The sequence below is a fragment of the Sus scrofa genome, chromosome 10, assembly GCF_000003025.6.
Source record: "Sus scrofa isolate TJ Tabasco breed Duroc chromosome 10, Sscrofa11.1, whole genome shotgun sequence".
NCBI lineage: Eukaryota > Metazoa > Chordata > Mammalia > Artiodactyla > Suidae > Sus > Sus scrofa.
In genome coordinates, this window is record NC_010452.4 from 33,161,754 (window position 1) to 33,177,530 (window position 15,777).

The 15,777-nt window shown below is 41.0% G+C and overlaps 1 protein-coding gene across 1 annotated transcript in view; it reads right to left on the reverse strand.

Annotated features, from left to right (window-relative positions):
* Positions 1-15,777, reverse strand: part of NFX1 (nuclear transcription factor, X-box binding 1) — a 74,360-nt gene that overhangs the window by 35,294 nt on the left and 23,289 nt on the right. The window contains 5 exon segments of the mRNA XM_021064702.1: positions 6,154-6,371; positions 6,455-6,554; positions 9,984-10,126; positions 11,924-11,992; positions 13,956-14,061. Coding sequence (XP_020920361.1) covers positions 6,154-6,371; positions 6,455-6,554; positions 9,984-10,126; positions 11,924-11,992; positions 13,956-14,061 — 636 coding nt within the window.

Consider the following 15,777-nt stretch of genomic DNA (forward strand, 5'->3'; position numbering starts at 1 on the left):
TACGTTTGTCATTTTACTTTTAGTTTTCCATATGTCTCCTGCCTTTTTTGTTAATGTAATCCTCTTCAGCCGTTTTCTTTTGCATTAAGTGAATATTTTCCAGTGTAACATCTCACCCCATAATAGCATTTTTTTCAGGGGTGTGTGTCTTTTTCTAGGGCCGCACCTGCGGGATATGGAGGTTCCCAGGCTAGGGGTCTAATCAGAGCTGTAGCTGCCGGCCTACACCACAGCCACAGCAACATGGGATCTGAGCCTCGTCTGTGACCTACACCACAGCTCATGGCAATGCCAGATCCTTAACCCACTGTGCAAGGCCAGGGATCGAACCCGCAACCTCATGGTTCCTAGTCAGATTCGTTAACCACTGAGGCACGATGGGAACTCCGCATTTTTTTTTCAATATATTTTGAGTTATCTTTTTCTTCTTCTTCTTTTTTTTTTTTTTTTTGCCTTCTAGGTCTGCACCTGAGTCATATTGAAGTTCCCAGGCTAGGGGTCGAATTTGAGCTATGACTGCCGGCCTATGCCACAGCTACAGCAACATGGGGTCCGAGCTGGGTCTTCAACCTATACCACAGCTCATGGCAACACGGGATCCCTGACTCACTGAGTGAGGCCAGGGATTGAATCTGCATCCTTGTGGACACTAGTCAGATTCATTTCCGCTGAGCCACAATGGGAACTCCTGAGCTATCTTCTTAATGTTTGCTCTAGCGCTTACCATACACATCTTTTCAGAATCTACCTCAGATTTATACCAGCCTAGTTCCAGTGAGATATAGAAGCCTTACTCCTATATAGCAATAGTCTCTTCTTCTCTTTTGCAGTAGTATTGCTATATATATTATATCTATATGTCACAAATTTAACAATACAGTTATAATTATTGCTTTATACAATGTTACGCCTATTAAAGAAGTATATATTTAAAATTTGTTATATTTATCTTATTTACTATTTCTGGTTTTCTTGTTTGTTATTACAGATAGGAGTTACCATCTGGTATCACTTCCTTACTCCAATACAACTTTGATCTCACCCACCTCATTCGTGCTATTATTGCCAGATATATTTCTATATATTATAGGTCTAACAATACAGTAATATACATGTTATTTTATACAATCACTCTTTAAATCAGTTGAGAGAAGAAATATGCACTTATAATTTCTTTTACAATTATGTAATCAACTTTACTGTTTGTTTTTTCATATGGACTACATCTGCATTTCCTTGCTATCAGCTTAAAGACTTTCTTTAGCATTTATATTAAAGTAGATCTGTTAGCAATGAACTCTGTTTTTCTCATTTTTGAAAGACTGGCTGGATATAAGATTCTTTTTTTTTTTAATTTTTTTTTTAATTTTATTTTTTTGTCTTTTTGCTATTTCTTTGGGCTGCTCCTGCGGCATATGGAGGTTCCCAGGCTAGGGGTCGAATTGGAGCTATAGCCACTGGCCTACGCCGGAGCTATAGCAACGTGAGATCCGAGCCGCTCTGCAACCTACACCACAGCTCGCGGCAACGCCGGATCGTTAACCCACTGAGCAAGGGCAGGGACCGAACCCGCAACCTCATGGTTCCTAGTCGGATTCGTTAACCACTGCGCCACAACGGGAACTCCAAGATTCTTGTTTTGTAGTTTTTTCTTTCAGCACTTGAATATGTCATCCTTCCTGTTGTGAGGTAGTGTTCTCCATTATTTCTGTTGAAAAGTCAACTGTGAATCCCGTAATGGTTCCCTGTATGTGATGTGTCATTTTTCTCTTGCTGCTTTCAAGATTTTCTTCCAATTCTTTGGCTTTTAGTATTTTTACTGTGTCCCTAGGTGTGGATCTCTTTGAATTTATCCTACTGGGGTTTGTTGATTTTCCTGGATGTGAAGATTAACGCCTTTCAATACATTTGAAAAGTTTTCCACCATTATTTTTTTGAATATTTGTCTGCTCTTTTCTCCTCTCCTGGTGTTCCGCTACACACACATTTGTGTGCCTAAAGGTGTCCCCACATTTCTCTGAGGCACTGTTCATTTTTCTTCATTTCATTCTCTCTTTGTTCTTTGGAGTATATAATCTCTATAGATCTATCTTCACATTTATTGATCTTTTCTCTGCCAGCTCAAACCTACTGTTGAGTCCTCCTAATTTTAATTATTGGACTTTTCAACTCCAAATTTTCCATATGGTTTTTATAATTTCTATCTCTTCAGTTACATCCTCTACTTGATGAAATACTGCCTTTATAACTTCATCTCTTCAAGCATAGTCTCCTTTAGTTCTCTGAACATATTCATAATGGCTACCTTGAAGTCTTTGTTAAATTTAAATTGGTCTCTCTCACAGAAAACTGAAATAGGAAACAAAGTTTCTGTTACCTGTGTTTTCTCCCTCTTTGTATACTGTGCAATTTTTTGGTGGAAACTAAACATTTTTTGGTAATATACTGTTTATAGCAACTCTGGACACTGCTTCCTCTTTCCATAGCTTTTTAAAATGGCTGCACCTATGGTATATGGAAGTTTCCAGGCCAGGGACTGAATCTGAGCCACACCCTTGGCAATGCTGGATCCTTAACCCACTGCTCCAAGCCAGGGATCAAACCTGTGCCTCTGCAGTGACCCAATCTGCTGCAGTTGGGTTCTTGGCCCACTGTGCCACAGTGGGTACTCCTCCACGGCTTGTTTTTTTGTTGCTGTCTGCTTGTTTACTTGTTTTGTGACTTGGAGAGGCAATTTTAGTGAAGTTTGTTTCTATAACAGTATAAAGTCATCAGCGATTTTTTTTTTTTTTTAATTAACAGAATTTTTTTTGGTCTTTTTAGGGCTGCAGCAACAGCATATGGAAGTTCTCAGGCTAGGGGTCGAACTGAAGATGTAGCCACTGGCTACACCACAGCTACAGCAATGCGAGATCCTTAATCCACTGAGCCAGGTCAGGGATTGAACACACATCCTCATGGATACCAGTCAGGTTCATTACTGCTGAGCCACAACGAGAACTCTTAGCTTGTTGCTCTTAATTAAGAGGAACTATTGTTTTCTATAGGGCCCTCAGGCCTGAACTTCCCCATACTTTTTCAAATTAAAGTCAGTTCCTCTGGGGAATATTTTGGAGCTCTCCTTCCTTATGGACTGCCTCTCTCCCTGGAAAAAGTCATTGAGTCACTGCTCTGGGTGCTGGGTGGGATAGCAGCCTCTAGTTTTCTTGGCTTGCTTCTCATTGTGAAACTTCTGCCCTGTAAGTGAGCTGGGATGAGGGTAAATGCAGCCCCAGCACTTCTGCCTGTTGTGACTGCAGTACAGCCTCCAACCTATGAGTGGGCTGTGTGGAGGGAGGGAGCCCCCAAAATGTCAGCAGCACTTACCAGAAATTTAGCCTCTTCAACTTGGAGTTGGAGAGGATAAGAAATGCTGGTGGTCCACTTCTCTCAGAAAGGAACCCCTGACTGGGAGCTGAAGGTAGAGGAAGCCCCAATTTCTTGGTCACACCCACCCTGAGTAGAGCTTTTGTTGAGGTATGCTGGGAGGGGTGGGGAGGGAGGAAGCAGGCTATGATTCAAATAACACAGACTCTTGCTGTTCTTACTCAGTTTTAGTAGATTTTCTTCAATAAAAATTTCTTCATTTGATGTATGCCCGTAGGACAATTTCCAGAGACTTTAAATGGTTGCTTTTTTATAGTTTTCCCCAGCTTTGCTTGCTTTGCTGGAGAGTAGCTCCGTGTAGCTCCTCATGCTACCATCCCGAAAGCAGAACTCCACCGAGTTTTTTGTGCTAAAGCTATATATGTTGAAGTTGGAAATTTCCTATTGGGTGAGATAATAAAAGACCTAAACAAGCTCTCTACAGATAAACCAGACCTAAATAAACATGAGAGCCATTGTTACCACAACCTATGGGCTTGTCTTTGAGTTTCTCAATCCAATTCACCCTAGTTCCTTAAGGGTTTTCCATGATTTAAACTCTGCTGAAGTATAGCAGTTACTCTTGAATCCCTTGAGCTGGTCTTGTCCCAACTGCAGGTCTGTTCATACTAACAGCTAATGTCCTTCTCTTGCTCAGGTCTGTTGCATTACCCATTTCACATTTCCTCTTTCTTTCATTGCCAACAAGCTATCTTAGCCCCAGGTAGGATTTCTGGTCATTATATATGAAATTCTTACAAAACTGACCTATGTGCTTTCTGAGAAGGGAAGACCTTTACTATGCTTCTTGGTTTAGAAGTCATTTGACTTCTATTTCATAGGGCTTATCTAAAGATACATTTTCACAGTGGACAGAGAAGCAATAGACAACTGGTTTTCCGGGTGCAATTAAAACATGTATTAAAATATGAGAAGAGGGCATTTCTCCTCTTTATATAATTTCAAAGTCATACTGAGAAAAGGAATTAGGTAGGGTGCTTCTACTGGTACTTGGAAGAAATGTGAAATCTCTTTTTGGAAAAATGGAAACCAAACCTAAAGAGTCTATCTTTACCATGGTTAGTTACAGGAATACCTCTCTTATTCAGACTCAGTTACCCACTTTCATTTTTTCTAAACACACAGCCTTTGAACCCTCATTCAGGAGAGAAACTGCCACACCACTGCAAAACTGTACACTTACATTTCCCAAGGACTGCCTCAGAAATTTTCAGTCAGAAACTCAGACTGTTACTTTATAGCTAATACCAATGAACTTTTTCTGGTTTATATATCCAAGTAATCAGAAGCTCTAAGTCAGAAGAAAGGAAGAGTCACTACAAAGGTAGGCACACAGGCATACCGAAAATATTCACAAGAAAATAAACAACCCCAAACTTTAACAAATAAAACAATTCAAACTGCACATTATTGTGAGGAAATTGTCTGAAAAACATCAGCAAGACAAAGGGAAGCACTGTATTCAGTATAATACAATAACTGAGGTTCAGAGAAATCATAATTCTGGGTCAAATAAGGGGAAAGAAATAATCTTCAGTAACCTCTGTTTACAGGAAGAAGGGAATATAAATTTTAGGAAAACATCCCTCCAAAATGATGTTCAAGAGGTGTTATCCTCAGCTAGATGGGAAACTTAGCTGTAGAGAAGGACTTTTCTTGAGTGGTTCAAACGGCTAAAGTTTATTTTATTTATTTATTTTTGTCTTTTTAGGGCTGCACTCGCGGCATATAGAGGTTCCTAGGCTAGGGGTTGAATTGGAGCTGCGGCTGCCTGCCTGCACCACAGCCACAGCAATGCCAGATTCGAGCCACGTCTGCGACCTTACCACAGCTCCTTAATCGACTGAGTAAGGCCAGGGTCGAACCTTCGTCCTCATGGATGCTAGTCAGATTTGTTTCTGCTGAGCCACCATGGGAACTCCTGAAGTTTAATTTGTACCTAAAAGTTCAGTTCTTAAACATCTCACCCAGTTATTTTAAGGTATTTCTGGAGTTCCCATAGTGGCTCAGTGGTAAAGAACCCAACTAGTATCCATGAGGACGTGGGTTCGATCCCTGGCCTTGCTCAATGGGTTAAGGATCTGGCAGTGCTGTGACTATGGCTGGCAGTTGCAGCTCCGACTGGACCCCTAGCCTGCATACTTCCATATGCTACAGGTGCAAATCAACAACAGCAACAAAAAGATGTTTCTATTATATGAAAATGCCTTTAAACACCTGCTGAGCTCTAAGTTAATAATAGGATATCTGGTATTGATACTAGTATACGCTACTTACTACAAGAGAAATCATAACTACCTAACTCCCCAAAATAGTATCTAACCAAAACTTTCTTGACTTGGCAGTAAAATATTCGAATTAGAAAGAGAGATGGTCAAATTTTTTCAGAAAGTAAGAAAACATTTGGGAAAATTTGAGTTTTCACAAGGTTTTTTGGTTGTTTTTTTTTTTGCTGCAACCATAGCATGTGGAAGTTCCCGGGCCAGGGATTAAGCTCTGCACCAGAGCTGCAGCAACGCTGGATCCTTAACCTGCTGTGCCACACGGAACTTTCTTCACAAGTATATTTTAAGGGGGAAAGAAAAAGTGTTCACACAAACCTGATCACAGTATTTAGAAAAACCTCTGATATTACAACTGGAGTTATATACTATTTTGCTTAAGTAGTCATTGCTGCTAAATATTTACTTTCATATTTTTAAAGACAACTTTATGCCTACTAGTTACCTAAGGAACCACAAGGGAGAGGCTTGCCGCACACTTTTCCACATGAAGGGACAGGATCCATGCATGTTTTCCGACCGCTACTTCCAAGTTCTAGCAATTGGCTGAGAGGAGTTTGTCCACAAGGGCAGCAACGCACCAGCTGGGGGAGCCGTGGGCAGGGCTGGCAGGGCTGAGGGTGGCACACTTGAGAACACGTATGGTTCCCACATTTCAAATCCCTGTTAAGAAAAACAAAAGACTACTACACAATTGTTGCATAAAATAGAGCTTTACTCTAACCGAGAAAAATATAAAACCTTACTTGCCACATATCTTTAAACAGCCAAAGTCCCCAAATCCATCAGACTTTCCTACGTCTGTTCCACATAACACGTCTCGGGAGGTGCTGCCACAGTAGCATACTAGAGGACATAATTTCAAAAACAAAACATTAGTAATCTGTTCAGGTGCTTAAAATATTTTAAACAATATATAAGAAAGCACAAAATACTATTCATTAGTGTTGATCAGACCTGATATAGAAATAAACATGGCTCATACATCAGTTCTAAGACCCACCTAAGAGTTTCACCATAGGAAAAAAATTAAAAAGGCCTTGTTGGTCCATATATCTCAGAGTGCCCCTTCATGCATGCCCCAACATGAGCATGAAAGTGAAATAATCCTCTAAGGTAAGAGACTATTCTCTGGTCCATAAGGCCATGGCTGAAAACCATGGATCATGAGGCTCCCTGGGGCCCTGTGGAGATGCTGCAGGAGATGGAAGCTAAACTCGTTACGGAGGAGTTGATGACTGGATCCCATCCTCACTTCAACCAAGCAGCATAGACTTAATACTTCATATTTTGGGGTTCACATAAAATGCCTGGAAAAAGTCTCTGAATAATATTCCAATTTAGGAATATACCATGTTCTATTTATTCACTCATCAGCTTGTAGGCATTTATATCATTTCAACATTTTGACTATTACGAACAATGCTGCTATGAACATTCATTTACAGGTTTTGTATGGACATATATTTTCATTTCACTTGGGTACACGCCTAGGAGTGGAATTGCTGGGTCACATGGTAATTCTATGTTTAATCTTTAGAAGACAACTGTTAGACTGTTTTCTAAAAAGGTTCTACTTTCAGAGTTCCAGCTGTGGTGCAGTGGGATAAGAATTTGACTGCAGTGGCTCAGGTCTCTATGGAGGCACAGGTTCGATCCTCAGCCTGGTGCAGTGTGTTAAAGGATCCAGTGTTGCTGCAGCTACAGCTCAGATTCAATCTCTGGCCCAGGAACTTCCATATGCCATGTGTATGGCCATAAAAAAATAATAATAAAAATAAAACTATACATATTATAAAAAAAAGTGGTTATACTTTTCTACTCTTATTGTGGTTTTAATGTACATTTTCCTAGTGTTTGAAGGTGTTAAGCACCTTTCATGTGTATATTGGCCATTTATATATTTTCTTTTGTGAAGTACCTATTCAAGTCTTTTGTTCATTGTGTGACTTGTTTATCATTTTTTGTTGATTTATAGGAGACTTTAAATATTCTGGATACGTGGAGCTCCCAATGTGGTACAATGGTATAGGCAGCATCCCTGCATTGCCAGGAGGTAGGTTCAATCCCTGGACCAGCACAGTGAGTTAAAGATCCAATGCTGCCGCAGCTGTGGTAAAGATTCCAAATGAAGTCCGGATCTGATCCCTGGCCCAGGAACTCCATATGGCGTGGCCAAAAAGGGATAAAAATATTCTGAATACAATCTGTGATTTTAACTACTCATTTTCTTTTATTTTTTTGGCCATACTTGTGACATGTATTTCCTGGGCCAGGGATCGAACTCACGCCACAGCAGTGACCTGAGACACAATAATGACAATGCTGGATCCTTCACCACTAGGCCACCAGGGAACTCCTCTATTCATTTTCTTAATGTTGTCTTTTGTTGAATAGAAATTTCTTAATTTGATAAAGTTTAATTTATCAATTCTTTTTTTCATAGTACTTTTGTTGCTCTATGAAATTGTTGACTAATCCCAAACTCATGAAAATATCCTCTTATAATTTCTTCTGGTAACTATGTTTTTGGGTTTTATATATATTTTTCTTTTTCAGCTGCATCTGGGGCATATGGAAGTCCCCAGGCTAGGGGTCAAATCAAAGCTGCAGATGCAGGCCTATGCCACAGCCACAGCAGATCCAAGCTGCATCTGTGACCTACACTGAAGCTTGTGGTAACGCCAGATCCTTAACACATTGAGCAATGCCAGGGATTGAACCCATATCCTAAGGGACACCATGTTGGGTTCTTAACCCACTGAGCTGCAACAACAACTACCCCCCAACTTTTTTTTTTTTTTTTCTGGCCCCACCTGTGGCATATGTAAGCTTCTGTGCCAGGGAGCAAATCTGAGCTCTATCTCCAACCTATGCTACAGCTGCGGCAATGCCAGGTCCTTAACGCACTGTACCAGGGCAAGTATTGAACTCGTGCTGCCTCAGAGATAACAATGGATCCTCGATCCACTGCTCCATTTGGAAGTCCATGATCCATACAGATTTAATTTTTGTGTGAAGAGTGAGACAAAGGTTGAGGGTCTGACATACATACATGAGTAATGTTCCAGGATCATTTGTAAGACTCTTTTCCCCACTGAATTAACTTAATGTCTTGGTTGGAAATCAAGTGACTGTATATACATATGTCTATTTCTGAACTCTATTGTCTTCCATAGATTTACTAGTCTACCTTTACACCAATAACTGCAATGTCACAATTACTTTAACTTTATAAAACTTAAAATTAGGTCTTTCATCTTCGTCCTTTTTCAAGATTACTTTGGCCTTTCTGGGTCTGTTTCAAGCAGTTACTTTATTTATTTATTTATTTTTGTCTTTTTGCCATTTCTTGGGCCGCTCCTACGGCATATGGAGGTTCCCAGGCTAGGGGTCGAATCGGAGGTGTAGCCACCGGCCTACACCAGAGCCACAGCAATGTGGGATCCAAGCCGTGTCTGCGACCTACACCACAGATCACGGCAACGCTGGATCCTTAACCCACTGAGCAAGGGCAGGGATCAAACATGCAACCTCATGGTTCCTAGTCGGATTCGTTAACCACTGCGCCACGACGGGAACTCCTCAAGCAGTTACTTTAAATCCCAGTGCTTCCACATTCTGTGGACATAGCCAAAGAAATTTCCCAAGTAGTTACCTTTATTTTTATTTTTTTTTCTATCCTTTTTAAAAAAAAATTTAATTAGAGTATAGTTGATTTACAATGTTGTGCTATACTAAGTAGTTAACTTTTAAAAAGTATTTAGGAGCTACCATTGTGGCTCGGCAGTAGCAAACACGACTAGTATCCATGAGGATGTGGGTTTGAGCCCTGGCCTTGCTCAATGGGTTAAGGATCTGGCGTTGCCGTGAGCTGTGGTGTAGGTCACACTCAGCTTGGATCTCACATTGCTGTGGCTGTGGCATAAGCTCGCAGCTGCAGCTCTGTTTTGACTCCTAGCCCAGGAACTTCCATATGCTGCAATGAGGCCCTAAAAAGACTAAATAAATAAATAAATAAATAAATAATAAAAAGCATTAAAAAACTTACTGTTTAAAATTCTATAGGACAATGATGTATACTGGTATTATTAAAATAATGAAAACCACCTAATCATTATGTATTTCCTGTTCTCCCTACCCGAGCAAGGTACCAGACCTGACAGAGTCTTTATGACTATTGGTTTGCGACAAATCCACATTATCAAGACAACCATAAAAATAAGGTTCCAGAAAAGCACCCAAGTAATGCTGGCTGGTGTATTTCCCACTTACCCTGGTTCAATATGATCCGACAAGGCTGGCACTGACCGCCATGGCACAGCTCAGCACAGTGGTGCTGACCACAATTCAAAATATTCTCACAAGGGTTAGAACAGTGGATTGAGATAGCCTGACCACAGCGAACTGTGTGCCTGTAAAAATAGATGTAAAGACAGCATTCATCTACTGTTGGACACTGAGTTCCTATTTGACAGCCAAACTAACCTTTCCCCCAAACTACTAAACCTTTCTCTTGGCCCCATTTTCCCTACCTTTTCTACATTTCCCTCCTCCAATCATTTCCTCTGTTACTCTTTCCTTCTCCACTCTTTCTTCTCCCCTCTCCCCTTTGCTTTCCTTATGTCCCATATTACCTTTCTCTCACCCTTGTTTTCGGACCAGTGAGGAATTGAGGACTATTTGTAAGTATTTGTCACATGTGATTTCTTCTCTGAGATGAAGCATCATGAAGGAGGGGGAAAAGCCTGGAGCTCTCACAGTATATTACAGATGCAGGGAGGGAGGTTGGGAGGTAGTTATAATGAACATTCTTGGAATGAAAGCACAATGGCATTCTCCCTTGACCTGGCACTCTGGCATTTTACTTAATACTTATAGTATTATCATAGTTACAATACTTAAGAACATATTGCATGTGACTTTGATTCCAGATGGGATATCATTCTAGCTTTGTTCTAATAAACTTCCTGATTTTGCTGACTTATCAGCTAGAGAAGGACATGAGGCCAATGCTGTTAGACAACTGTCTTTAAGTTTTTTTCCAGGGTGATGGCTTAGAGCTTGGGAGTCTACTCACCCACAAAAAAAGTTTGATTCTATCCCCTATTCCCACTTCAACCACATATTTTGTTTTTAAAAAGTCACTGTTATATACAAAGATGATCAGTTTCCAGTGTTCAGTATCACAGCTGATATCAACCCCTTGAGGAAGACACTATTATTTCTACCTTTTTGTTTTTTGCCTTTTTTTTAGGGCCGCACCTGAGGCATATGGAGGTTCCAGGCTACGGGTTGAATCGGAGCTACAGCTGCTGGCCTACGCTACAGCCACAGCAACTCGGGATCTGAGCTGCATCTGCGACCTATACCACAGCTCATGGCAACACCAGATCCTTAACTCATTGAGCGAGGCCAGGGATCCAACTGGCAACCTCATGGTTCCTAGCTGGATTCGTTTCCCCTGAGCCATGATGGGAACTCCCTGTTATTTCTACCTTATGGTAAGAAAAATAGGTTTAGCAAGAGCAAATAACTGGCTCAGGTCAGTGACTAGTTAATGGCAGAGCCCAAATCTGACCTGGTCTTTCTAACCCAGAACCCCTCCATGTGATTCTCAGGCCACACTGCTACCCTTGTAAGTTCAGTTAACATTTTAAAAATGGGTATCACTGAAAATCCATGCTGAAATTCCCATCTTGTCTTGTGGTTCAGATATCATTCTATGGTCTTAACTGGGCCTCAGAGGGACGCCGCAGCCACTGGTGACCCTTGCACTGATAAAGTAGAACTTGCACTGTAATGAACAGGGGATGAGCACTGGGGCCAACTCTTCTTTCCTTCAACAATAGTCACTGAAAACATCCCAGACACCAGATACTACTAGGCACAGAAAAATGGTCCCTGCCTCCTGGACCTTAGTAGGCCTGGGTTCAATTCCTGGTTCATTCACCCTGTCACCTTGGCATTTCACCTGAAATGGGTCATCTCACTATGATATAACTTTTTAACTACTTATAAGGTTGTAAAATAGGATTAATGCAGCATAGGAAATTACTACTTACAGAAAAGTACTATTTACACCTACCATTTATTAATGATAATAAATAAATACTATTTGCACCTACCCACTAGTCTTTTATTTCCGACATTCATACATAAACCATCAATGTGGAAAGCGAAGTTATCTTTGGAGTACAATTCTAACTTTACCTGGTCGTCCACATTCACACGTCTTAGTCATAAAGGCAGGACAGGGTGGGCAAGGTCCAGGATGGCACAGACTGAAAAAGAAAGGCTTCCATTAATAAACCATACCTATGTATCCAAACCTGAACAAAGCTGCCCCAACCAGGTCCCATTGTGAATATAGCAACAAATAAACTTACTGTGAAATGTTTTAGTATTCATCTAAAGTTGACTAAACTATTTAAACAAAGATACCAAAAATGTTTTTACATAGAAAGAATCAATAGTTGTTATCATCTTAGAATATTTAACCAGAAAGTAAAGCCCAAGTTGGCAGTTCCTCTTGTGGCTCAGCAGGTTAAGAACCTGACTAGTATCCATAAGGATGCAGGTTCGATCCTTGAAACCCCCTTGTTCAGTGGGTTAAGGATTTGGCACTACCATGAGCTGGGGTGTAGGTCACAGACATGGCTCAGATCTGGTGTTGTGTGGCACAGGCTGGCAGCTGCAGCTCTGATGCGACCCCTTGCCTGGAAATTTCTACATACCTCAGGTGGGGCCCTGAAAAGAACAACAAAAAAAAGGTCAATCAGAGCCAAGTGTAATTAATCAAGTGGGCAACAGAATTTGCTATAAAAACTAGGTGTGTCTATAAGGTGGCCTGGCTGCATTTTTTACGTGACTTCTAAATCAGTTAAAATAATTCTTAAACAAGCTTTAAGATCTGAAAACAATCCAGGAACATGTGCCCAGTCTTCTGAGGTGACCCATTCTGACGGAACCCACAGGGGACATAAGTTTAAGCATGTTTCTTTAAAGATGAGTATCATTATTCAATAGTTATGTTTCATATGATATAACTCAACCCTTTCAGGTGAACCATTTTCATGGCTACACATTTAAGTAACTTTAGACTGACAGATAAACTGCTGGTCTGATGTGGATGATTCCAGGCTACATCAAATAGCCCTGAGGCCTGGACGTCATTCCAGATTCTCACAAACTTTTACAGCGGTGGTTCTCGAAGATGGCTACACATTAGAATTACCTGGAAAACTTTCAAAACCACAAGTGCTCAGACCCACCCCAGAAGATTCTGATTCAGCTGCTCTGAGGAAGAGCCTAGGCACTGGTTTTTAAAATGTACCCTAAGTGACTGACCACCTGATCTGCATCACACTTGATGTTCTCTGGCAGTCATAGCAGGGGCCCAATTCTGCTGAAGGCTTTGGAAAGATTATTCATGCAGAGGATTAATTTCTTATTACTGAATTTACTTAAAATGCCAGCTAAGGGAAGGAAAAGTTTCAATAGATGAGCCCCTGGGTTCTGACCTATGCAAGCAGTCAACAGAAGAAGAGGGTCTGACTGCCCAGCAGATGGCAGACTGTGCTGTTTTATCCAGTCTGAACAGCCTCTCTCCACACTGGTATTCCCCAGCACTGCCCCCAAGTCTTGGTTACAAGACCTCTAGCCCAATCCCTGCTCCACGCAGTATAAGCCAGATAGCATTAGAAGCAAGTATAACACTCTGATGTCTGTTTTACTCTTAGATTTGGGTAACAAAGGCAAATGTTACCATTTTTTGACCAATTACCATGTGCCAGGCTCTATACCAAGGCTCTTAAGTGTGTTAATTTAATATTCATAGAATTCTACTCTGATCATTTCATTATTATCTTACAGTCCAGAGACTGAGGCTCAGAGAAGTACTTTGTCCAACAGCAAATAACTGTAAAGTAACAAATCCAGGAACTAAACCCTTGTCTGAAGTCAAAGCCTGTGGAAATTTATTTGTAACTGATCAACTAATTATGATCATGCCACTGCTCCCCTCATTTGTAAAATGGAGATGATAAATATTTACACACCAATGGGATGTTGTAAGGATTCAATGAGTCAACTCTGGCAGAGTACTTGGCACAAAGCAATTTCTCAGTAAATAATATCATACTGTCCTTCACCCAGTCCTGTTACATGCTAACCAGACAGGTGTACTTGAAGCCAAAGCAAAGTGTATTTACCAGGAACCCCCAGGGATCTAGTGTTCCAACTTACAGGTTACAGGAATGTGGGCAGTCCTGGCCAGGCTGTTTCTTTCTACAGACCTCACCACAACTATGAGGAATTTCATTTCTGCTCCATTCAGGGTTCTTTACCTTGCCTAAAACACATCAGATCAGAGAAAAGAGTCAATGGTATAAATGTCAACTGTATGAAATGACTTTAACGAAATAACACCATACAGCCAGATAGCATGAAACATCAGGGTGGTTTTCATTAGTTCAATAAACACATTATCCACATCCTAAAATAAAAAGTTGAATGTAATGCTATACTCATCAAAAGCTTTGCTGAATATGACCAATTCTATATTACATGGAAAAGACAAATTAAAAAGTTTTTTTTAGTTATAAAAGTGCCACTTCGACTGATAGACTTTTTGTGTTGTTATTGTTTTGTCTTTTTAGGGCCAGACTCTCAACATATGGAGGTTCCCAGGCCTACGCCAGAGCCACAGCAATGCGGGATCCAAGCCATGTCTGCAACCTACATCACAGCTCACGGCAATGCCAGATTCTTAACCCGCTGAGCGAGGCCAGGGATCGAACCCACACCCTCATGGTTCCTAGTCAGATTCGTTTCTGCTGCGCCACGATGGGAACTCCTCATGGGCACATTTCATCTAAGATTTAAAAAAAAACCTACGTGATAAGCCTTCTGTAAATGGGTCTTTGTATTAATATGGGAATAGCTACTATAAGGATCAGAAAGAGGGAATATGGGAAGAGAGCAATGGGGAACAGGCAGTAAGAGATGGAAAGAACGTAAGTTCCCCCACATAGTGGGAAATCTAAAGCTATAGTGTAGGCATAAAAGGGATTTAATTTTATAATTATTCAAAACCACTCCACAAATCTTTAGTAAGCCTTTCTAATGAACTTAGTGCATGGGCGGGAAGAGCAAAACCAAAGCATAGGACTCCTCCTTGCCCTTGAGGAATTCTTCCTCACTTGGGCAATTTACACCCTAAATGAAGCCTGTTCCCAGTCCTTGGCTTCTGCTTTTTCTCTCTTGCCTGCCTCTTTCAGAAATCTTATCCACGCTGCAAGGTTCAACACACCTAAATGCCAATGAGCCTCAAATCGACATTTTCTATATTTCCCTGAATCTTCAGTTACAGTCCTTTATGTTCGACCATCTGATCAACATCTGTGATTGTGATTTCGGTCGCCTCAAATTGCCTATATCTATGTCAATTTATACCTTCCCTCTTAAACAATGCCTTCTTCAGGGTTCCCTATTTCTGTTAGTGACATCATCACTGTCAGAGCCACACAAGCTGAAAGACTGGTCATCCTCCTTTTTCTTTCTATATTCTATTTAATCTGGAGTTCCCTTCATGGCTCAGTGGTTAACGAACCCAATTAGTAACCATGAGGTTGCAGGTTCAATTCCTGGCCTTGCTCAGTGGGTTAAGGATCTGGTGTTGCCGTGAGCTGTGGTGTAGGTCACAGATGTGGCTTGGATCCCACGTTGCTGTGGCTGTAGTGTAGGCTGGCAGCTGTAGCTCCGATTCGACCCCCAGCCTCAGAACCTCCATATGCTGTGGGTGTGGCCCTAAAAAGACAAAAGACAAAAACAAAACAAAACAAAAAGTATTTAATCTTGCCAATTTTCTTCCATTGTGTATCTCACACCTCCCCTCCCCTCTACTCCTGTCCTGCTCCCGCCTCTCTACTGGCCAGAACCTCATCTCTAGACTATTAGAAAAGCTTCTCTGCCTCTGTGTTTTCTTGCTCCAATACGGTGTTCTGGTTTTCTCCCACCACCTTTCAATGCTTTCACCTCCTTTCCCCAATTGTAAATGATGTTTTTT